The 26,540-nt window shown below is 33.3% G+C and overlaps 1 protein-coding gene across 7 annotated transcripts in view; it reads right to left on the minus strand.

Annotated features, from left to right (window-relative positions):
* DMD (dystrophin) overlaps nt 1-26,540 on the minus strand; it is a 979,946-nt gene that overhangs the window by 567,280 nt on the left and 386,126 nt on the right. For all 7 annotated transcript variants that reach the window (XM_059839939.1, XM_059839938.1, XM_059839941.1 and 4 more), the window contains 5 exons: nt 26,320-26,457; nt 24,270-24,422; nt 23,145-23,327; nt 9,125-9,319; nt 2,527-2,699 (listed from right to left, as the gene is read on the minus strand). In XM_059839939.1, the coding sequence (XP_059695922.1) occupies nt 2,527-2,699; nt 9,125-9,319; nt 23,145-23,327; nt 24,270-24,422; nt 26,320-26,457 (842 nt within the window). The remainder of the gene's footprint in view (nt 1-2,526; nt 2,700-9,124; nt 9,320-23,144; nt 23,328-24,269; nt 24,423-26,319; nt 26,458-26,540) is intronic.

The raw sequence follows: 26,540 nt of genomic DNA on the forward strand, positions 1-26,540 counted from the left end.
GGAAATATGATAATGTAAAAATGTGAAATAAGGCTTTCAAAAACTGTAGAAGAACTGCACTTGTAAAGGTATTTGAATGCTCAGTATTCATAGTGTATTTCTGTCAAACTGGTGCAGGCTCTGCTATAAAATAAACTGAAAATCTATTTTGATTTCTAATTAAAAGGAACTTACTCTAGAGTTAATTACAAAGTATCTAGCTATGAATCAGGACTTCAAGGAAATCAATTTCACACAAAAAATGCAACATGAAGTTTTCTAATGGCTTCTATAAGATTTAGAGTAAGCTCTCTGCTAGTAACTACAGTGGTAAGGAAAGTTGCTTTGTTCTTCCATCTGCCATGGTGATAGTTGACCTTTCATTTATTAAAAAAATAATTTCTATGCTATTACAAGCCTTTGATTTTTATAAAACCAATATTCAGAAATGAACATAGTTCCAGTATATTTGTTCCTGGTACCTTTCAAACATGGAATACTCACATTCACTTAGACATGCTCCCTTGAAAGCAAGACAGCTCCAATAATAATTCCAAACCTGTCCTTTAGCATCATCATCAATAGCATATCTCCTAGACACAGCTTCATCCATGTCTCCAGGGCAGAGTTACACTGATCCTTTCACCCCTTACAGACACAAACTGCTAGAAGTAAAATGCTAAAGGCCATATTGTGTTTCTTCACCTCATCCCTTGGATTTGTGCGCAGTCCAAATGCCCCTCAAAGAACAGCAGACGCTATAGGGACCATCTAGAGTTCAAACAAAACCTCTTTAAGGCTGATACCAAACCCAAAATATTAAAAAGAAAAACAAAGGTGTGCGAATCAGAGAGCAGTCAAGCTTACCATCACCTTGAGCTGCTGTCCATCATTCTGAACCAGGGTAAGTGCCCCAGGCAAAGGCCAGCTAGACAGTAATCACACTTTACAGTTCTCCACTGCCTTTATCTGATGATCTCAAAATACTTGACAAACACTAATTCATTTCACCTCCCAAGACTTCTACTGCTGGCTAAATACCACTACAGCCTAAGTAAAGAATAATTGAGTGTCAGTGATCATAGTCCAAGCTTTCAACTAACTAAATTCCTGTCCTTGCTATGCACAAGTTGCAGAAAATGCATATGAGAGGATTCTAAAGTTTTCTCAAAGTTTGGTCTACTAAAACAATAACAGGCTGGGAAAAGCCACTCTCTAGGGAAACGATATTCCACAGGTTTCTCAGAGCTTGGTGTTCTAAACCAGTGAGACTTTGGGCAAATCTAGTCTCTAGGGAAAGCTCAACAGCAAATATCTCCTTGTCATATTATCTGTGCGAGCAGATTTTCTTCAACCTTTTTTCTAACTTGTCCTTCATGTCTGTACATGGCATCATGACTTAGAAGGAATTTTCTAACCACACCAGAACAGGACTTGCTATTTTAAAAAACCAAAACCAACGAAACAGGCAAAGAATAAGAATTTGTAAACTTTACCAGACTATAAATCTGTCTTAGTTTCTTACACTTTAAATGTTGAGACAAAGCAGAGATGACACAAAGATTACTGATTAGATTAGATTTTTTTACTGTATATCTCTCTGATTAATTTTTTTTTAAGCTTTTCTCTCTCCAGCAATCAAAAATCAAAGCTAGTGACTGGTGGAAATAATGTCTCTAGGAATCTGCAAAGTGACAGCTGTTTAACAACATTTCTAAACAAAGAAAACATAGAAGTTACCAAGGATTGGATTATAGAGCAAATTCAGTACTGCCTAAACCCACATGAAGTATTTTTTTTTCTTCCAGTAAGTGTTTACACATGTAGAATCATGTCTCATTCTATCATTAATGTAATAATTTGCACATAAAGCTATTTTTTTGTATAATAATGAAGACGTTTTGTATAATAATGAAAATGTCTTTAACAACATTTTCTTAGATAAATGATATTTCAAAACATATGCATAGTGCAAAAAGTGATATTCTATCAAATATCAATCCATTGTTTTTTGATGTGGTATAGCAAACAAAACTTTTTGTGTCAAGTTTTCAGCATTGACTGAAGAGCTGAAGAGCCAATTTTGCAGAATTCCTATGAATGGAAAGTGTCAATGAATGGAACTATTGATAGATATAAAATGATTTTCACTATCAGATTAATGCCGTTCATTCTCAGAAAAATTGTCAAGGACTTTTCTGTGGTAATTCAATAAATTCTTGAAACTATGACTTTTTAATCTAAGGCAAAGTTGTTTGCTAAATCTTAAGTACTCATGCCGGAAAAAAGGTATATCCCATAAATCATAGCAATTTATGTAGCATTACCAGTTAAAGGCTCAATGCAAGTGAGAGCTGGTAAAAATATTTTCATATTTTCAGTTTTACAAAAATGCTCACAAATTAAATTACAATTCTATACAGATGTTCTATGCTTAGTAAGAAGACAGTATTGTTTGTGACAAAAAGAAGTAAAAAACCAATCATCAACAATAGGTCAAATATCAAAGAAAGCCATCAAAGAGAGCAAATTTCTAAAGCTACTTACGCCTGTCGGTCTCTGTACGTCTTGTTAACTTTCTCCCATTCAAAATTAAGTTGAGTCAGCTTTTCTTGTATATTTGCTGCTTCCTTTGGTGTAACATTTTTCAAAGCCGGTGTCTTCTTGTTGTTAATAATTTCTACATGACCTTGCAGTCTCCCCAGGCTATCCTTAATGCTCTGTAATATCAAGATTTTGAAAAATAAAAACAAAACATTGTTTTTATTAAAAAAAAGTAATTGTTCATAAAAAAGAGAAATTGGTACAAAATGCTAATAAACCATAACATTGATAATAGGACTAATTTTACAATGACCCAGTATAATAATTGAATGTCTATCCTTTCTTTGAGGACTGAATGAAATAGATCTGAGGAAGTCAATGGTTTGAGGGGAAACAAAGTGCTATTTGCTCAAAAGTTCTGCATGTCAGTATTTACATTTCCTGACCTGACAAAATCGGTTGTAATTTTTTCACTAGTTAAAGTTTTACACTGTACTTACTATTTTGTTAAATATAAGACTTGAAGTCTTTACGTAAACGAGAAGACAATGCATTGAAATAATTGCATACAAAACCACCCTGCAAAAACAAAGAAAAAACACTCTGGGTTCCCTGAGTTCCTACAGCTCTAGCACTATAATATGCTATTTGTTGGGGGGGGAGGGAAAGTACATTCCATAACATCCCCCATATGAATAATAATTTGAATTTTTAGGTCTTGAGAAACGTGACTTACATTTAGCAGACTAAATGAATATTTATAAATCAAAAGGGAATGGGAGATGTCTTGTCTCTGGAATGAGTCACAATAAGGAACGTTTCCTCTTTGTCAGCAATCTATCATGTGGAGGGAAAGCTGGCTGGGTCTGTGTCATTACTCAACAAACCTCATTTGACTTTGCCAGAAAAATGTCTCACACTCTGTGTTCCTTACTCAGGTCTACTTAAATCTTTGTTTTACGCACTCAGGGCATGGATAATTCAAATATTCAATGTTACTAATCTGAATGTAAGAAATATCAGATGATAAAAACTTAAAATGCCTGTAAATATTCCAAGATATATCCCATTAATATAAAAGAGGGAGCATCTTCACAAAACCTCACCCTGAGTGAAAAATTTCACATTTAAAGAAGAGGAGAAAATGTAATTGAAATGTAATTGAAATGCCAGGACACACTTAAGAACCCAAGTGAAGTGGCCTTCTTTTCAGTAGGTAGGAATATCAGCTCATCTGAGCCACACAAGAAGGCACTTCTTGTGTTCAACATGTTTGAGTAACCAAATGAAGATTAATATATGTGCCTATGTATATTTACATTTTAGGTTTTTTCAACCAAGTAGATCAATTTTCTAAATATTAAAAATAGATGAAATGTATCTAAGCACTTCAGAATTGGTAAGTGATATATCACTTACGTTTAAAATTAATGGTCTATGAAAAAAGTATCAAATTTCTAAGTCAGAATTTTGCTATTTTTTAAAGTAGAGCTGCTACAGAAAGAACAAGATGATACAGCTGATGTGCTGTAAAGGAGTATAAGAATGTACATGAAAAAAAAAAAGAGAAGCCATGTATATATATGTATGTACAAATATACTCATGTATCTCAAACAAATTCCCCATCTATCTTTCATGTTGAAGAGAATGATCTGCAAGCAGTTATCAACAATGCCTTGGGAGATTTTGTAACATAGTTAACAGAAGGAAACAAAGCTAATTTTTTAGAAAAAAAGGATAACAGAAAATCATTAGCAGCTGAAGTGACAGTAGCCTTTAGGGACTGATCCATCTCACTGCTCTTAAAGAGAAATCCAAGTGCTAGAGATTCAAGCCCAGTTCATTTTCACTACCTGGAATTTGCTTTTATCTGCCAGAGAAAGACAACTTCCTGTAAAAATTCAGTTCCTTGGCTATTTGTGCACAAATCTGTCACCAAGCACAGTGTTACTGACAGATCTATTTGGAGAGTGCATGTGAGCACACTCAGCTCTAAGTTATGGTTAATTGGGTTCTATTGAGCTGCAGCAGAAAATCACTCTGAATTTCACATTACTGATTATTCTTGATAAGAATCACTTAGTACACATCACATATATATTCCAATGTGTAAAATTAAAATGTTTTTTTTGATATACCAAAAGTTTGCAGAATGATGATTTATAATTATATGTATAGCAGATTCATTACAATATTTCATGCTTTTTGTACTAACAGGAAACTCGGTAACAGCACAGTTGTTAGTAATCATGGATGGCTGGAAAAATTCCACAAAGTAATTACAATTTAAAAATCTGTATAGAATTACGAGTTACAATATCTAGTATGGGCATGACTGGTTTCATGAACCATTTTGAAAGGGACTCTTGCTGCCAGAGTCCTGGATGTGTGATGTGTCCAATGAATTCCTATATTCTGAAATATGACACAGTAGAAAACAGTGCAAAAAACCTGCTCTATCTGTCAGTAGGTGAAGGATTACCAAAGGAAAAAGAAGAGAAAAGATGAATCAGAGCATTAAAATATCTACATTTAAAAAACAACAGGGAAACCAACCCAATTTTCAATGAACTAAATAAAATCCATATGGGAAATACAGAAGAAGATGAACTAGAAGCAGAATTGCTAGAGAGATTATGCATGATATATATTTATCTTACATATATAAGAAATCTCTTCCTCAGAGCCAGATGGCTTTCCAAAATAAAACTACGACATCATTAAAAAATATGATAGCTAAGAGTATAATCATATTCTACAATAGGATGTTCCTGCCAAAATTAAGAATATTAAAAAAAATAATAAAAAAGAGACACTAAAATCTACAGGCCCTACTGCAGATCTCCTGTAAAATTATATAATGCAAAAAAACCTCAGGAAATAAGTTTTGATTTTAAAGTTAATAGAATTATGATATGAATAGGCATAACTATGCCATGTCTATGACAATGATCTTTAAAAATTCTACTAACATTTTTGCATACAGTTATAAATTTGACTTCTTAAATTCCAGGTATACTCTTTCATTTTGATACACTTCTCCTATGTGTTAGCAAAGATAAATATGGGTTAGTCTTATTCTCTGCTTAATTAGTGTATTTATTACAGTGTATACATTTCCCACTTAATAATCCGGAGCTTGAACAAGTCAGGTAGCTTGTGTGAGATGATCATTACACAGGAAAATTTTGTCTTACTATGAACAACATAACCATATTAAGTAGAATATAAGCAAATTTTTACAGTGATTTAACTTTTAGGAAACATTTGAAACACCAGTTGCAAGGAAGGATAATTTGCTAAAATCTGAGAGCATTTTAACCCTACATTTTTTCATGCAATTGAATCCATTGTAATCATAATCAATTCTACATAGGTAGCTCAAAGATTGTGAACTCCATCAATATGAACATCATCAGTAGCAGACAGAAATAATGTCTGTGCTTATAACAACAGTTGTTCTGTTTTGAGAGTATATCAGGCCAACTTTACTAACCCATCAATCTGTGAACCACAATTTTCTGTACAATCAACTCAAGTTTCATCTTTGACATAACTGTAATATTTAAATTGTTTGTAAAGTACTGTCACTACAGTGATAAAGGTGAGGTACTGTATGTAATAATACTTGAAAGAGCTTGTAAATGGCATGATGAAAGCATTGCAATGCTCACTTTATAAGATAAAGTGACAAGACTTAGTTTCTCTATCTGACTTTTCCACTCCCTAAAGTTTAAAATGAAGAGAAAAACATTCCTATGACCTGGTTTCAGCAGATACACTAATTGTGCTCATTAAAGTATTACAGTTTAGTAAATGCTAAAAGCTACCAGATTTTTGCTGCAAAACCTCATATTTTACTATTTCACATGACTTTGATATAAAAAGTCAGTGCTATGAAAATTGATATTAGCAATTTTATATTTGTATTCAATATTTATCCTATTTGATAATGAGCAATCATGTTTAAGTCTTACTAAACATACTTACTCTGGAGGAAATGCTCAAAGCTGTTACCACTGATTCATGTAAATAAACGTATTTTTCCTTTCATGGATTAATTAAAATGGATTCTTTTTGAATGGGAGTGAAAAAAAAAATCGAAAGCTCAGTTTTAAAACACAGAGCTATTCATGACAATACTTTAATTTGATTCATGCAAATCTGTCAGAGAAAAAAAATCAACGACAATTTAATTTCAAACCTTTCCCAACCAGCTGCTGAACAATTTATGCACTACTTTTCTATTTTTACTGCAGGATAATGACAATGATGGATGCTTTTCGTTGGAAATAAATATTCATTAAGCAGGCTCAGATCAAACCTATACCCTTCCAAAAGCCCACAAATGTGCAAGACCCATTTGCCTTTTCTAAGAGATTTATTTTGGAGGAAGATGGAACTGTGCCCACGAATGCATCTCATAACAATTTAATAGTTCAGTTAAATTAAACCTATGGTGGTACTTACTTGTAACCTCAGTAATCAATATTATTAAAGTTGGTGTCAACTCCAATAATACCAAAAGTATGTGGGTGAACAACAGATTACTTAAGGATATAAATCAGATGGAGCTAGCCCAAATGTAAAGCGTTGAGAAAGAACTAAAAGGAAATCATTTCCCAGTAAACTTCCTGAGGTTTCTCCATCCTCTGTTTCTCCATCTAATCTATTAGTGAAAAGAAGTTCATCAACAAGGATCAAGTAGGTACTCATTACCCATGATTTACATAGTATATGACTCGCTTTTTGGTGGTTATTTTTGTTGTTTGTTTGCTTTTTGTGCAGAAGAGATTGTTTAAATTGAAGAATCACAATTAGATTGGCATGTCTTGTGCTTCAATACTCAGACTGACTTTAATTTATGGTACTAAATCAGAAGTGATAAAAGAAACAGCCTGCTGGAATTTGACATCTATTGATTGACATCCTATTTCCAGATCTGTGCTTCCTTTGATCCAACACTCCACTGTCGTGCTTCACTACCCAACTCTACTGCCTTGCTAGTAAACATCCTAATTTTCACAAGCTGATAAGAATATTTGTGTGTGCACACAAACACCTAAAATATATATCTATGAATGCATAAGAATTATAAACAGATGTGATTTTACAGAAGCTAGCAGCAGCATATGGATGTGGTTTTGTTACATATCTTCTGACACAGAAAGAGATATATGAGCTCCTGCAGAGGAAAATTCAGAGCATATAGCCAGAGCCACTGCCCTCATTCTCCCTCTAAGCTTCTTTCTTATAGCTGACTTCAGGCAAATTCCAGCCTCTTTAGGCTAATATTTACATATTTTTTAAAAATATTCCTCTTCCTAAATAATCACAGAAAAAAGGAAATATAGTCTTCTCTTCATGCTGGATGACAATTTGGAATTGCTGTAATTATATACAGCACTTGAGCACAATTTTTTATAAGGCTTTCCTCACACAAACATTATTATGCAAAAGCTGATAACTCATTCATCTACTTAGGCTTACAACTTTAATCTCATTCTCTTCTTATGTCAATTCTGTGTTGAAAAAATTCCACCAGTTTCAAAGGATTTCAGTGTTGCAAGCATTGAACAAACCAGGCAGTAATATTTCAAGCATTGAAGGAACTACACAGTAATATTTAAAGTAATACTAACAATACTGAATTTGCTTTTATTTATCTACATTATCTACTTATTGGATAATATTCCCTGTTTTGCTTACCAAACGGAAATAACTACATGGACTACAGACCCAATAAGACCTCAAGGTTTTTTGGTCTAACATGGTATGCAACAGCTAAATTTTACTTAGTTTTGCTCCTGTGCAAATAGGAATAATTTTAGAAATCATACACTAAAATAAAATAGCAAGGATTGGGTGCTGACAGGGTTACTTAGCCATTACTTACACTTACCAATCATAGAATCACAAAATCACTTCACCACTAGGAGATGAGCTCAGTTGGCCCGAGCATGGTGCTAATAACACCAAGATTGTGGGTTCAGTCCCTGCATGGGCTTAACAGTTAGATTTATGACCCTTATGGCTCCCTTTCAACTCAGAACATTCTGAGATTTAGATTAGAAAAGCTCTAAATCGAGTCCAGCCATTAACCCAGAACTTTCAAGTCCATCAGTGTCCCCAAGTGCTACATCTACACATATACATCTAGGTATATCTCCTAAATACCTCCAGGGATGGTAAATCAGCCACTTCCCTGGGAGGCCTGCTCCAGTGCTTAAAAAACATTTCAGTGAAGAATTTTTTTTTTCCATTTGCCACATGCAAACAAACCTTTAACCACAAATTCTATCTTTAAATATATTGTGCCTCTCCATCCTTCCTCTCCCATTCAAGGACTTAATATGCAGATACTGTAACTCTCTTGTCCTCCAAATACAGGTTAAACCAGCAAAAGTAAATGAACACTTCAGAGTTTTTCATGTTTGACCCCAGTGTGCCCCCAAATACAAACATCCGTATATATAGACATCACAGAGACGGGCTTAGCACTTGTAAAACAGATGCCTCAGAGTGAGCCCAAGCTGCCAACACAAAGAAGACCCAAAATGATGCAATCTAATCATTGCTAAGAAAATCTTTCCATCTTACCTTGAGACATTCTTCTTGTTTGAAGAGGTCCTCACAGTCCTTAGCCTGCAGAACAGGAGAATTAAGGCGCTCTTCCACTTCAGCCAAGGCTTGCAGAAGGTGAAGGATCTCTGCCAGGTACGTAGAAGGCACATGAGTGGTTTCCACAGTCCTAGTTTCAGTCATCACAAAAGTTGTATCTTCACGAACTGTTTGCTAGTACAGATATACAACAGAATGCTTCCTTTAGTTTCTTAACAGCAGACAAAATTAAAACAATGCATTTGCACTTCACAACCCAGAAACGAAAATATCGAAAGTAACTTCCAAGGACAAATGTAGGAAATATCTGAGGTTTCTGACACAGATCACTCATGTTCCTTGTGTGTTTGAAATGGTGAGTACTGAAATTAATCCATGCAAGAGTGTGCAAGATTTTCTTCTACTCTCCAAAGAAAAGCAGAGAGGAAATGCAGGAGTATGCTGAGATTATGGTGTTACTGAGATTTTAGTGGTTGCCCTTTAATTTTGAATCACCACACCTCTTAAAAATCTGTCCTTCATTAAGAAATTTCATGCATGCTAAGTCTAACATAATAAATAATTTCAAGGTATCAAGTAAAAAAAATGAATTATATGATAGACACAATTCCTTAAATAAAATGCAACATATAAGAAATATGCCAACTCTATATTTCCAACTATACTAAAAATTTGCTATTTAATCTAGCAACTAAAATTTGGATATTTTTTGATTTGAATGGTTTTTAATGCATTCTTAATTCTAAAAGAAAACTCAGCAACACACCTCTCCATGAAGTTAGATTTTCTTTTTTGGCTTTTTTTTCTTTTTTAATATGGAAAAATATGAAATAGACACCCTATTCTGGAAGCACATGCATACACCAAATGTAAAGAAATCCCAGAATGTTTTGGTTCCAAGAAAACACTTAATTGGATGATGGCATGTGAAAGCATACTGCCATATAAAATGACAAAAAAGTGGCTGTCTATACAAATTCTCTGTATTTCCCATTTGATTTGTAAAAGAATCATAGATAAAAATGTAATACTAAGAGTGTTCTTTGGAGCAGAGAGACCTCTGATTGCTCCTTTTCACTAAACTTCAAATACTAAATCACCTGCATGCCCATTAAAAAAGGTATAGTTTAAGATATCAATTATTTCTGGTTTCACAAGCTTAAATTTGTTCATGGATTCTTATTGTGGGACCAAGATCCTTTGTGTTTGATGTCTGTCTTCTCAAAAATATGAACTTTAATTGCTGTCAACCTCAAAGAAGCATACAAGTATTTGTTGGTAACAGTTCAAAAATTCTGTTATTTAGATTTGGAGCCATTTACGTAAAAGACGATTGATCAACGGTCCTGAATAAAACAATATCATTATTTAGCTACCCATTATGCAAAAGAAAACAAATATAAGCACACACTACCTCAGCAAGGTGTCTCATTTTAATTCAGGACATATTTCTCTCTTCAGTTACCGAGCTGAGTCATCTGGTTCTTCAATTTTCTTTAGAGTCTTAAAATATGCATATACACACTCTAGAAGATGTATGCATATCACATATAAAGCCCATAAAGTTATCTGTAGACTTGTGTTATTTTGTTGCATTTCTTATGCAAATTTAATTGCTTTGCTTACACTTTTCTCACTAAATGACTTTCTCAGTACATCTGCTAACACTGAAACCACTCTAATTACCATATCACTGCTATAATTTTTATTATTTAAAATAAGTTGCTTTGAAAAAATTGTGCTTGCCCCCCATATGTTTCATGAATCACAGGCCCTGCAAAAATAACAGTTTATTCTAGTAAACTTAAAGAAAGAGCTGTCCCATTTGATTAGAAAATGGGAGAATCTCAACAGGCCACTGAGACCTGCATGCAGCAATACATCTTTTAATTCTTCAAGACTACACTGAGGCACTTCTACATGCAGCAATTAATTTCAGACCCACATAAAGAATATTTTAACTACATTTGTATTTTTCTTTCTGACTCAGAGGACAGACTATTTCTACTCACAGTAATGAAAAGAGCAAGCTAAGCGTGCAAAGGCTTCCACTCAAAAAGAGGTAACATGAATATGTGAAGCAGCATACAAAATACAATTAGTTTCTTTAGTTGTATGAGATTAGCCTATTCTTTTCAACCCAAATTTAGGGCAATAAATGTATAGACACATATATGCACATGCATGTATTTAGATAAAATAAAATCTGTGTCTTTTTACTCGAAACTATTCCTGAAACTACAAAAAAATCAAGCAGAAATGGGATTTGTAAGCACTTCATGGTTATCGCACTTAAATCAGGAAACTTTAAATCTTTCTCATAGCTGGATGATTACTTGTGTAGTTCTATTGTTTACATTGTTAGTTAAACTGTAAAGCACTACAGTCAGAGAAATAAATAAATAAATAAACAAAAGGATAGATATATAAAAGTAAACACCTACCAAAAGCTGCCCTCATATTTTGATACATTGTTTTAAAAAAAGTCACAGTCAAAATAAATTCATTTTTGAGTGCTATTTTTTAAAAGAGTTGAAAATGTGATACTTTTTTAGAAATCAAGGATTAGGTATCTTTATCTTTATTGGGTTTTTCAACAGGTCACAGGAATTTCTTTCCTTCTATTTTTCCTGCATTGAAAGTATCATGATGGAATCCACAGCAGAAGCTGCCATCTTGCACCAAGAAATGGAGGGTAGGCAGGTGCAGAACTGACAACTTTAATCAGCAAAGAGAAGCATTTATAGCTTGCCCCAATGTTCCCTGGAATTGCCTTATATTAGAATAAAACAGGACGAGTCCTTTCTTATATTCTGGATAAGCATTTCACTAGAAATGCAAAACTGAAACCGAATCATATCCTAACACTGTAGTGAGAAAAAAAACCTTACAAAAGGAGATCACAGCTGCTGGGAGCTACTACTACTAAAATAATATTAATTCAATACAGATATATGTAATTGATAATGCCAAAATCCTCATCAGAACCATAGGTTGAGATTTTATAAGGATTGAAATTAATAGAAAACTGGAAATTAAAGATATAGATAACCTCTTAAGAATGGGTTTGGATAAGCTGAATCTGCTAAAATGGTAGAATGTATTACAGTTACTTAAAAATACTTAAATTAATATTTTAAAAAATATATAGTAAAATATATATATGAAATACAAATAAACTGTTAAGTGATTGGGAAATGCTGGGGTAACTGGTCATTTCCTGTATTACTATTTTTGTAGAATACAATTTTAGTGATTCTTTTTTCCTTGATTGTCAGTGATTTAATGATGTGCAAATTATTTTTTGTCTCTGAAAGAACAACTTCTTTCCTGTAAGATTCAAAATTTCATGCAATGCTTTTTATCACGCATTATCATGTTTTGAATAATAAACTGAATTTTCTTCCCCATCATTACATAATTTCAGTTAAGGGGCACAATGCTTCCATACACATGACTCCACCTAAACTCATTTTATTGATAGTTACCATGCCCCACCAGGTGCAACAAAACTGCAAGAAACAAACTCATGATCTAACCCTTAAAGAGAAGGCCAATAAGCAAAACCAATACAAACCAACCAAATGATAACAAAAACTCATCAAACAAAGTCCTGGAATAATGCAGATTTTGCTAAATTCACATACCTTCCCCACAGAAATATTTGTGATCATTACTGCCTACACTTAACACGGTGGTGGCATCAGAGCTAACTACTCTTGGAGAATGCTGCTGATTTCCATTTACCAGTGGAAAATTTGTTGTTGAAGCACCTTTCACCAATCTCAGTATATCCATTTCCTTTCCTCTTTTTGCAGAGGGAATAATCCTAACATCACTTCTGCTGTTCAAGAGTTTACACTCAGAAAGCCACCAACTTTCTTGTGTCACATCTTAACAACCATTTAATTTTTTGGTCCCTACTCACGGTAGGGCCCCAAACCTTAGTGTCTTTGCTTTTGATTTAATGACTTCACACAAACATGGGAGGAATAAAGCTGTAAAACATTCCCATCTGCATTGTTATACCTCAACACTGCTCCTGGCAGCCCCCAGATGAGAGGTTCAAGGAAAACAAACAAATGTGCCTACTCCCAAAGTGAAATAACACTTGAGAAGGTATTCCTTGCAAGCAGATGTATATGAGTGCAAAAAAGTCAGTGACATCTGCAGAATAAATGTGGTGTGCTACACACACAAAAAAAAAGGAGCAGACAAGACAAACCTTCTGAACAAAGGCAGTGATACCTGAGAGAGTCCAAAAAACTTGTGAATTACATAGTATCTGCAAGCCTATGTCCACCATAAATATATCAAATAAAGAATTAGACACACAAAAGTGTGATAAAATGCTATCAGAGGTCAATATCCACTATAAAGTACATATTTATAAAAAAGCTTTTATTCACCCATTCCTATGCCAACTGTGAGTGGTGAGGTCAGCAAACATTCAGAGAAATTTATTCTGCCCTCAGTGTTGCTAGCATATCTTACCTGTTAATGTGCATATAAGTAGAAAGATCAAAATTATACTATTAGGAATTTTCACTATGAGGTTGGATGGCTGTGGTCAATCACAAAGGAGTTATTCACAAAAAAAGAAGCATCTCTTTCAAGTACAGAGACAACTAAATCCTCGATGCAGGATTAAAAATTTATAAATTCCTTCTGTAATTTTATGAAGATAAGACCGTAAACGACACTTGGAAACAGCAAAATATCTTTAAAATATTGAGGGGAAAAAAATAAATAATATTTTTATGTAAGAACATAAATATTGTCTCATGTATATGATTTTTTTTCTACTCGTGTTGCAGAGTGGTTGCAGTCCACAAAATCCTGCATATTGCAACACTCAAACCATACAGTTTAATGCTTGTCTCTGATTTCATCGGTCACTTATATAAAAAAAGGGACTTTAAAAATAGACATTACTATTTTCAGCACTGCTCTTGGACAGAGAGTGCTTTGTGCCTTCACAATACTTCTCTGCTAAGGCTTACCTTACTCGAGAAATGTTGCTTTAACAGTTTTTCCTCTGTGATCAAATGACTCTGCCTAATCTATACATCAAATTAAATAAAGCCAGAGAAAATGAGGCTATTCCTAACAATGGCATTAATTAGACAACCTTTCAGTAAATTTTAGATTCTAGAAGTAACAATAGAAAATTGCAAGTTTTGACTTTGAAAACTATCTGTCAACAGGCATCAACCAGCCTGAAGTTAATTCCATTTAAGTGCCCTTCATAATTGGATGTAAATGGGAAAGGTTTCTCCGTAAGTAAATGTCTCTTTCCTGGATGTATAGGCCTCAATTGTGGGATATCTCCCAATACCTCAGACAGTTCTGCTACACTCTGATGAGTGCATTTTTTTCCTATTTAGATGTGGCAGAGGACAGGTGAAAAGAAGAATACAGATAAAAGCTGTAGCAATTAATTTAAAACAGTAAATCAAGAATATTCATAGTTGTAACTTTGTTGTGGGAGTTTTTTAATTGTGGTTTTTTTTTTTTGTTTCTTTATTTTTTTGGTTGTTTTTGGTTTTTTTAATGTATAGTTTAAAATCTATGACAAAGCATTTTGATACTGCAGCCAGTCCTTTGTGCTCCTCACACCCTCTTGCATTTGGAACCCTCAAATATACTTGGTCGAGTAGTAAAATGAATGCCCCTTTCCCACTTGCTGAACAATGCTTTTGTTTTATTCTGGCTTAGATAATTGATTCTAGATGGAACTCTCCTCAAACTGAGGTACAGCTACACACTGAACCTAAAAGCAGCTTATTTGAAAACTTACCCAGTTGTCCTTACTAAAGACCTGCTAACTTGTACAGAAATAAGGGACTAAGATGGTTCAGAAATTCCAGCAGTTTTGCTGTTAATTATAAACCTGATAACTTCCACTAGTACCTACTTGCTAATCAAAGAGAAAAATAAATTAATTTCCACTATGATGAGACTGGGGCAGAAGATACTCATATTATTCATTATATGTGATATAAGTAATTAATTTTCAAAACACAAAAGAAGAAAAATCTTATCTTAAAAGAAAAAAAAATCTTAGAAAAATCTGTGTCTTAAACCACATCTGCAATGTTACTGTGTCCTGAAAAAAACCAAAACAGAGTAACACGATGGCATTATTGACTAATTTGAAGTACTGGGATATAGAAAATGTCTCTTGTTCTAAATAAATTTTCCATAAATCCTAATTGATTCTGATAATGATGGCATATCTCAATATTAATAAATGCAGCAGAGCAAAACTGACAAAGACATCCGTGTCTGCCACGTAACTTTAAACAGAAATTTGCAGCATTATAAAAGGAATTATTAAATCCATTAAAGTGTGTATCATAAGTATTTACTTAACACTGCTCAGACCATGCATACTCAGTAGGATTTTGGGAGGAGAGAGCACCAATGAGCCAAGAGAGATAGCCATTATCAGTATTAGAAATCACAAAATAAGCAAATGCTTACATTACATTTTGTAAAGGGAAAAATCAGAACACTGCAAAATCTACATCCTAGACTGATTTTCAACAAAATGCTGCTTAGTATTTTTAAAGGTTTAACTGGAAAATACTTTTGTAATTGATTTATATGCGTTACCTTCCAGTAGACAAAACATTATCAGTTTTTATATGCTAACTCAATACATAAATTCAGAGAAGTTAGCCATTTCTTGGATTGATCTTGTAACTTTTCACACCAAAAAGATGCAAAGACATTAAACATGTCATACTTCAGTAAATGTCTACTTCACAGTTCAGAAAATTAAACTCTTGTACACAGTCTTATATCTCAGTAGCTATAATGCCCATTTGTGACACACTCTATTGACTTTGTTAAACCAATATCATAAACTGAGCTACACAGAAGGAAATATAATACCAAAAGAATAAAAGGAATTTCAAATTATTTTTCCTCAAAATAGAATTTCACAATCACATTTCTTGGACAGTGATAGCTATAAAGGTGACACAGTGATAAGAGTGGCAGAACTATTTTCACACAACTGGCTGGAAGTCAGCCTACTTAAGAACAGATTTTGGTCAATGCCAACTTATTTAATGGCTGATTTAGTAAGACTACAGAAGTACCAATCTTAGACAGCATTTATGTTGCCTAAGAGCATGAAGCTTTAGGGCTGTCTTGAGTATGCATGTGTAACCACTGAGTGATCACCAAGAACCAATTAATGATAAAGTTCAGATGTGTTAGAATACAAACTACTGATATCTGAATTGATTAGACCATTTTGGAATTAACTGCTGATTTGTGATGCTAACTTTCCAGATATTCATGCCAGCTACATCTGTTAGACAATGTAAACATAATTTAGGAAATAAAGTAAAAAAAATACTGAAGTATCACATCTGTAATGAATGAAAACAGCTTCAAAGAGCCAATCCTAAACCCTAAACCTTTACACATTCCAGAAACGTTAAAAAGTGTTACCTAATTATTTTCCATCTTTAATCTAACCTTATAGAGATATACCATAGAGATACATAAGAACAATTATGTCACTTAGGCTGATTTTTTTACTTCAGGTAAAAAATTTGTTTCTTTAAATGATGTGAAAAAAAATTGTTGTCCATCCAGCAGTACAGAAAGCTAACTAAACATGCTCAAATAGAAAATTCAGCACTCACACTGTACATCTACAAATTTGCTTCCTTCCCTAGCTTTGTGTGTATACTCAGATGCATCTATAGAAAACAACAAAAACCAACAAACAAAAAAAAACCCAAAGCCATGCAAAAAAAGAACAAAAAACCCTAAACAAAACAAAAACCCTAAGCAAACCAAAACAAACCTTCCAGCCATGAGTGATGTTGACGTTCTGAATTGTAGACAAGAGATGAACATCATCTCTCCAAAAAATACTGTCACTTAGGGCCAGATCACTCTGCAGAAAGTATTTTCCCTTATTATTTAATGCAATGATAGTGCCAAGTAATTTTTGACACCAAAATCCACAGCATGTAATTTATTACACCAATAAATCATAATAAGCTAAAACAGAGAAAATGAGATGGTAATTAGCTGCCTTGTTTTCCAAATAACAGGGTAATTATAAAGAAGAAAATATTATAGTTGCATAATGCTCAGTTTGGTCTGAAAGCAGGGACCACTGGGTTCTATGTTGTACATGATTTTTTAACCAAAGGTTTGACCTTGTTTCCATCTCAACCATTCTGTGAGCAGTGAGAAAAGCCTGTGGCATGGCTAAGACCACAAATGTATAACTACATAATTTAAACGAAAATTTCTAACCCAGCTTTACTCCATGTTGCAAAAAGAGTTTTCACTCCTATGTGACAAGGTAAAGATATCAAGTTTCACTTTTAAACTTGAGAATGTAATAGATCACTTAAGTTTATAACATATAATAAAAAATGGCCAAGAAAAATCTTTTCTGTGAAGTTCTGTCACTCACAATATGGGATCTTTGAGCTTTATTGTACAGCTAAAATATTATAGCTTTGCAATTATGAGAGAGAGAATACTGTACAGAATTAACAAAGAAGTTATGAGGGAAGAAAAATATTCTTTAGAAGAACTCAAAATAGCACAGTAAACTTGTCCACTTATACAAAAAATCTATGGAACGTCTTCATTTAAATTACTGCAACACAGCATGCATTTATTTTAGACAGAAAGGTAAAGTGCATTGTAAAATGCATCCATAAAGTTAGCTCTTCTTGAACTATATCAAAGACAATATCCATCTTCAGTTGATATTGTCCCATTTTTCTCATACTTTATCTTAAATCACACAGAAAATTAAAGGATTTTGAATACAACTAAACTATTTGGAACACATTTTCAAAAAAGAATTTCCAGGTTGATGGATACTGGAAAATAGGTGTTAACATTCACCTGTGATTCTCTTCCCAAAGCTCCTCATTCATCCTCATCCTTTCTGCAGACCATGGTCAAAAAAGTCAAGTCTTTAGCTATGCTGTGTAAAGTTTTTTGTTTAAAAAAGGTGCCACTGCCAATGTCAGAAAGTTAAATGGTGTCACAGCATCACCTCTGTCCCGTTCTTAAGAGACCTAAAGTGCACAGGTGAATTGGACACTAATCCATCACTGCACAGTTCTTCTGTCCAGCAGGTGTTTTCCTGTTTTCCTAATGTCTTTTCTCTCTTTTATTTCTCTCTCTCTCCACTCATTCTAGAAATAATGAAGCATTAGTTTGCCCCTTCTTCTTGTAACCAATTACTTGTTTATTTAACCCAAGACACGTTTGAGAAAGGATAAGAGAAGAAAACCATTTAATTCCAGCATCAGTGCTTGTGAAAACAGTGGAAAACAACAACTGAAAACAATGGTAGTACATCACCATTGAACTGTCCATGTTATTTTGATGCAGACAGATAATCAGGACACTCAGTCCTTTGCTTATCTAACCGTGACATATTTATTTAAATTAATGTTTGATTTACAGTTTAGAAAAAATCTTGATATACAAAAATATTTTAATGGCAAAAAGGAATGCTTGAATTTTCTTAAATTAACTAATAGAGCCGCACAGGGAAATATTAACTCAAAATTGCAATACGCTCTTAAAGACTGAAAGTAAACAAAGTCTCTAATTTCAAATGTAAATTTAATATGGTTCCAGGAGTTGATCACATATTCTCTCACCTGAAATGATTATCCAGTTAGGAGACAGGCATTTTGAATTTCTGAATGCTTTAAACGATCTTAAAGAGAATACTGACTTTTATTTGGAAAAGTGAAGTACTAAAGGTGCTGGTATTTTGTCCTTGGTGCAGGTAACTATCAAACTTCTCAGACTCAACCACTTACCTTATAAAAATAAATATAAGTTTCGTATAACTATATTCATTATTCATTCTTGACCATAACATAGTCTAATTGGTATGAAAAAGACAGTTTCTCCTGTTGTTTATCATTTGATCAATTCTGTATGGCCAAAATCCAGGCCCAAATATTTCAGGAGTAAAATGATCATAAATTTCAATAGAACGTTTGTGTGTGTCACCAATAAAATTGCTGAAATTGGTAAGCCTATTTTTTTGCTTGTGTATACAATAGTAGACACATAATTTTGATAGATTGCAAGAGATTCTCTTGTCCTAAAGATACTCTGTCTTATGATTTCCAGCATGCATAGCTCAGCCAAGAGAGGAAAGCTGAAAGACCACCATGTATAAGAGCAGAGAGAATGTTGAGTATCTTGATAAAATATGTTAATAGGACATTTAGGAAATAAGAATTTACAGCGTAGGCTTGCACCTATGTTCATCTAGAAAATGCTCTCTAATGATAAAGGCTTTCAGCACTCTACCCCCAGAGTAATTTCAGTCAGCTCAGGAAAGTCTGTGCTGGGCCATGACACAAATATGCTCATAGACTGTTGAAATCATCACATTTAGAAAAAATTCTAGAAAACAGACATTAGGATAGTTTAATTAAACTTAATCAACATATTGATAACTGATTTTGATCCTTACTTGAATGAAACAATCGAAATCTACCCTTTTCTTTACAATGGATAACTGTTTTCACCACCGTGGAAGAGGGTTAAACTGATTCAGAAAAAACAGTATAATTGAAGATTCATGTTTAGTCTGTAGCAGGGGGATACGACAGCTTTTCTGAAGATACTGTGTGAGTGCCAAGGGTTAATGATATCCAATTCTGCAGAGGTGCTTTAGAAATAATTGTCCCTTAACCTCTCTAATGTTCTGTTTCACTGATTTTTTTTTAAATGAATGCAATTTTAATACTCAAAAATTGCATACTGTTTTAGGATTAAACTGTACAGGCTTGTTCTTTCAAACAAGTTTAGTATCCTAAACTATCATGGATTTCAGTGGGATTTAGTAGTTAATCATAAGTTTCAAATATTATAGTGAGATATTTCACTAATTTTTATAAGTTATTCAGATTTCACCACTGGTGTTACTACCAACTGATTCTCTGCCCACTGTTTATTCCACCACATATTAATAGAGACAACAAGGTGTGAGAGAAAAACTTTTAAGGCAACAAGAACTCTGCAATTTCTTTTCCATTCAATGTGATTTTAGGTTGTGTGCAGTTGCATTTATGTATTTGTGTATCACGTTAAATCTGTAAATGCATTAAACCCAACTTTTTCCTTACAGAATGTCATATGTTACTCACTGAAAAATTTCATAGAGGATCACACTATACCAAACTGATTAATATCTCAAAAATGTTATTAAACAGAATATGCATGTTTGAGGTGATATAAATATAATATACTCTACTCTCAAAAGTGGTGACAGGAAATTCCTTTTCCTAAATGTACACCAATGTATATTTGTCAATTAGCTTTTGGATATTGGCTGCTATGTATTTGTGAGACACAGGATTTAACAAGGATCCACCATTCTAGAAAGAATAAATCCTTCTAAGATCATGGTTCCTGTATCCTTCTGACAGTCTGCCCAACAAGTACTGGGGAAAAGTAAAATCCAGGGGAGCATGATAATTCTAATTTCACACTTTGATATCAAAAATATATTAGCTCCAATAAAATGTAAGAAATGCAAATATGTCATTAAGCAACATAATTAAAGGTTTTCTTCAGTGCAGTCTTGCTATGTTTATTCAATGAAGTGTAATGAATTGCAAGATACACAGTAAAACTAAACCCTCACTGATTTATAACAACTTTCAGTTGCAACATAACTATTATGGAATACATCATAAATTATAAATAAATGCAGCATTTTTCTATTTCTTTTGCTTTAAAGAAAAAATCAATTTTGTATTTTTATTGTATGGCTTTATTCAGTTGTTGGTTAACATAGAAATTCTTGGTGGAAGTTATTTTAGATGGTATATGCATGTGTTCAAGTGAATAGTTTGAATTTTCATTTTTTTTTGTATTTTAAAGTCTTGCACAAACAATTAATGCATCCTCACAACATCCCTGTGAGGTAGGTAGTAAAGCTGTTTAAGAAAAAGAAAAAAAACCTTGAGAAATTCCCTCTGTTTCACTAATTCAGCAAAGTCAAAACATTAACAATAACAAGGCTGTTGCACTTCTCACTGTGATTTGGGTCGTGAAGATCTACTGCCTCTCTCATGTCTCAGTAGCTTCTGTATAAATTCTAAAATATTTCATATGAATATCACCTTAGTCCTTGTCAACAGAGTGAGATATTTTTCATGTGAAATGAGAAGGATACAGTAACTGTCCTGTGTACATGTAAATTTCATTGAATGATCTCATTCCCTAGAGAAATAGTAAGAAGTAGACTTCTTGCATGAAATATTTAATATTTAAAAATGTAACCTTTCAAGGTTATAAATACAGTATATAATTATATATTTTAAGAAGAAAAACATATGTAATGGTTACATGAATGAAAAAAGTTAGTGAGTGTATTCATCTGAGCAATTCAAAACATGCTGATGCACATCTACCTTACATATTTGAAAGAAAAATATGCTAAAATAAAGTTTATTGATCTGCTAGTAAAATTCTATAATGGATATATTCATCCCCTGTCATGGTAGGTGGCGGGTGACTTAAAAAGCACAGCGACAGCAGAATGTTTTATATAAATTGCATGCACAATCTGATTTCTTACTTGATTATCAAAGGAACAAATATATTCATTAAAAAAAGCCAACTCATTTACAAGACAAAGTGACTCTCGCTCTAGCTCCATGTCAATATAAACAATTTGTGACTGATTACATCCATCAACTTTAATGTAAACCATCGTAATCTGAATAGTGTAATCAGATGGAACAAGATTTAATAACATACAAACCAAAGTTAATGTTTCTCTGATTGCTTCCATTAACTGCATAACTATTCAAAGTATTAGTTTTACATGTACATTATGTAACTTGGTATTAGAAAAGTTAAAAATACACAATATAGTACATTATATAGAGAGGTATATTTATCAAAAGTTTACACATATTGCTGGTTTTTGAAATTTTTTTCTTTTTTAAAACATAGTTTACCATATATCAATTAAAAAGAACACTTCACATATTTAAATAGTCATTATCCTATCAGTATGTTCTCTCTGCAATCTAGGTGCATTTAAAAATAAATAAATAAAATTGTATTTTGATGAAACACTCCTTTACCACTAGTACTAAGATTACAGAGAGCACATAAAGCAGCAACTTCCTTAAAACAAATATTATCTTTCTTCATATAAAATCAAAAACCCAGAATACAATGTGCAGAGTAGTAGGAATGGCAAGAAAAAACTCATTTAAGTGCAAAAGCAACCTCTGTTAAACTTCAAAATGGGTAACACTCAATACATATCTTGTTTTAAAGCTGGAATACTGACAGTTGATTTCCCTTTTATTTACCCAGTTATTGTAGCATGTATAAACCAGTAAGAATAATTGTATTTTATATACAACTAAACAACTCAAATTCAGAAGACATGAAGATGGTTTGTAAAATTATGTTTTCATCCTGTCAAATTTAAAGTTACATTTTCTAACAAAAACTTGTTTGAGAGTTCAAGCAGAACTTTGAAGAAAGGATATCTATATATGGAGTCATAAAAATTTTTCCAATCACTTCCTAAAGTGAGTATAACATGTTATGGACAAATAAAAAAAACAATTAAAATTGGCATGGGATGGGTAGTTTGGAAAAGACAACTTTTGTGTTTTTCATGTTCAGTGAAAAAAATAGATGTATGGCAAACTAACATTTTTAAACTGATAAATGTTATGGAAAAATAATGAGGCAACAGAAATAAACACAAATTTTTCATTGCTGAGTTTTTTGCAGATGACTGATTTAAGTTAAGGGCAATTTTAAGACCAAAGCAGATCACTATTGTATCAGAGCATATGAAGCTTTCCCCAGTTGCACACAATAGGGCTTTTCTTATTATTATCTGAAGAGTTGACACTGACCCTGCTGCTCTCATTGTTAGTAGGATGCTGTTAGTAGTAGCAGTTGCAAACATATGGGTTTGCCAGTAACAACTCACAATTTGTGCATAGTTGAGTCTTCGAAACTGAGCAAATTTGCTCTCAAAATCTTGCCAGCGCTTGCTGAGCTGTATCAGGGTTGGCTCCACTGCTTTTGCAGCCCCATCCTTAGACAGGCGTTCAGCCTGCCTGTGCACCGCATTCAGATCTTCCTTCTTCTTCTCCAATTCTCCACCAATCTCCTAGTGAGCAAAACCAATACAGGGCCCAGGACAGTTAGCTAACTAGATCAATCAACTTCAAATTAGCAAAATACTTCCGTCAGAAAATCCATTTCCATTTTATTGTCACAAGTAAAATTTACAGCTTATTTTCATATTATTCATATCTTATTTTACATTTAAGCAAAATAAAAATAACTGAAATTGAAGAACCTTCTTGGGATGGGCTGTAGAGATCCTAAGAGCTACTATACTCTGAAACTGCTAGCAGAGGCCAACAGTTCCCATGTTCAGATTCTTGCTAGTACACTGGGATGGGCAATTGGAGAAATTACTTTCTCAGTAAGGGTCAGCATATTCAGGACAAATAGTGTTTGAACAGCTTACAAATATACTATTAGGGTCTTTAATGTACTAGCTAACTTCTATTTTACTCCGTGGGAAACTCAACAGAGAATGAAGCAAAGAAAGACGATGTAAAATAAACCAGGAAAACCTTTGACAGCATGTAAATAAATCTATAGAGTTTGACAGTGACATATGAACATGTTCTGATGAAAATGAATGTGCTAACATGAGAAAGAGGTCATCCATATACTGGTAAGTCATTTGTTCATCTGGAACAAAGATACATAAAATCAATTACAATTTTTACTAGAAAACATTTGATGCTTCTTAATACATTGCACACTTTCTGTATTATTGACAAAACATTATATTTAGTGTGTTTCAAATTACTTATATATCATTCTGTATAGGAAACAAATAGAAAATATAGTACAACAAGAAATGTCACTTTGAACACAGATAATTAGGGTTTGCTTTACTATAAACAGAAATAAAGAACTGAACATATAACTTTCTGTAGCTATAAGGTAGGATTGTTTGTTGCATTTGCTGTCTGTTCTACAGATAAACTATCACTCCAAAAGATCTATCATTGCCAACCCAAAACAACATTACCTTTAGCTTCTGCTCATCTCTGTGGTCTGGCAGACCGGCTAACTTTTTCTCAATGTCATCCAGCCATGTCATTAGGTCATCAGCCTGCCTCTTGTACTGATACCATTGATGAGAAATCTCTAAAGCCTTTTTTCTTCTTTGAGCTCTCAAGTCCTGTTCACAGTGCAGACATTATTAGAATATGAATTAAAGGCTTATAAAATATGAACTGGCATGTGTGCACACTGAAGGGAAAAAAAGTGTACAAGGCTGCTAATTTTTTAATTAAATGTTGATATTTAAAGCAAGTATATGAGTAACTGAACATATTTGCATCAGTTTAACAATTTTTTTTTTGTTTGTTTAAAAGGAGGTTACCTATTTCAGTGTTGTTCACATGTTGAATAAACCACTGAGACAGTCACCAATATTCAGAGAAGTTAAGACTCTTACATAAATGTCAATATTTTATATAAAACACTTCTGCTCAGAATACTTACTGGACAGATGGAAACACAGCCCACTTAGTATCTAGCCAAAAGTGGGACTCCTGTATTTTGTGGACTCCTGTGAATTTCTAGCCTGCATGAAAACTCTGTAGCTATTCAAATGAAAATCACTGCAATGCAGAAAAGTTTGCAAAGACAGGTTTTCTTTATCTAAATTAAATACCACATACATAACAAATGTCTTTAATGTGTTTATAACTCTGCTTTAAAAAGGATTAAAACTTTTTTTGGCAGGAAGGTATAAAATGTTTGGTTTTTTCCTTTAGAAATGTTATTAAATATACATTTGGCTTTAACTGCTTAACTTCACTCTTGCAGAATTCAGAAATTTTTTTAATTACTATAATTTCTTATTGGGAAGTAAATTTAAAAATTACTGGTATATTTTATATAAAAATACTCAGATTAATTTGCCTGAACCATTCTTGAATTTTTTTTCACCAGGGTGAATGCCTTGACTGAGTCACCCAAAGGAAAATCTATCACTATACCATAAAAAACAGCCAAGGAGGATCTGCTCAACAGCACAATGCAATAAGCACTGTTCTTGTTTCTCCAACACAAAAATTATTAATTGCTTCCATTTAGCTAGAACAGTCAAAGATACACCTAATAGATTTCAAGCTTCTTTTAAATGTGGACGAAACCACAGTATATCCTAGTTATCCTTCTCCTGAATTCACACAGACTTGCAAAATTTTAAGAATTAGAATTAAACCCACTGGAAAGGAAAGAGCATGCATAAAAATAAGTAACAAGTAAAGGTAAAAGTGCCATGTTCCCAAAACCAAAGATAACTTAATCAAAATTATCCAAAGAAAGAAAGATTCTGCTTGCTGATTACATAAAAATTCTCCTGCAGTAGCCAGTGCCTACAGCTCCAGGTAGGTGACCAAGGTGACTCTCTAATTGTAAGATTCTATCTTTCATCACTTTTATTTGTCATAGAAAGATGATACTTCCAATTAAATCTGTTAGCTGGAAACACACCATGTGCATTTCTAGGAACATTATCACAGTTTTACCTCCTGGATTGTTTCAACTCAGAATTTCCATATGCAACTTTGGGTTTCAGCCTCTCAACTCCTATGTCCATTGGTATTACCACCCATCCTATTCTAGATAGGCTGGAGCCACTCTTCTAACAGGAGTGTAAGTATTTTACTGAAGGAGAAACAACTCATTCATGGCCAGAATCGTGTTATTTAACTGAGAATGTAAGTTTGCAGGATCTGATTCTAACTAAGGTCGTGACTGCTGTTGAAGAAATATAAAACACACATAATATGTTAAAAAAGGAATTATCAAAGAAATCAGTGCTGTCCAGTTGGCAGTCACACAGTTGTAATGCTGAGGATAAGACAATACTCCTCCAGCTGGAGATTGTAAAATGCCTTTTGCAAAGCATCAAGAGAACTGTATTAAAAAATACATCTATAGCCAAATAGTTTCAAATTACTCATCCCTAAATAGTAATGACAATTCATTTAGCAAAAAAGATGCCCTGAAATGAAAAAAAAAACGGGTTTAATAGCATGTGCTTATAACTGTAGCTCCTATACCTTGAGGGCATTATGTTTAGTCCTCAACAGCTGTTGTTTTTTCTTTATTTCCTCACGTTTCTTCTCATCTGTGACTCCCTTTTGAAGTCTGTCGCCCCTTTGCAGCAATTCTTTTACTGTGCTCTCATCCTCTTCACTCTGATTTAAAAAAATAACCAATATAATGTGCATTTTATTCACATTATAACCAACAAAATAAGCATTATAATGTGCATTACTTA

The sequence above is a fragment of the Haemorhous mexicanus genome, chromosome 2, assembly GCF_027477595.1.
Source record: "Haemorhous mexicanus isolate bHaeMex1 chromosome 2, bHaeMex1.pri, whole genome shotgun sequence".
Lineage (NCBI taxonomy): Eukaryota > Metazoa > Chordata > Aves > Passeriformes > Fringillidae > Haemorhous > Haemorhous mexicanus.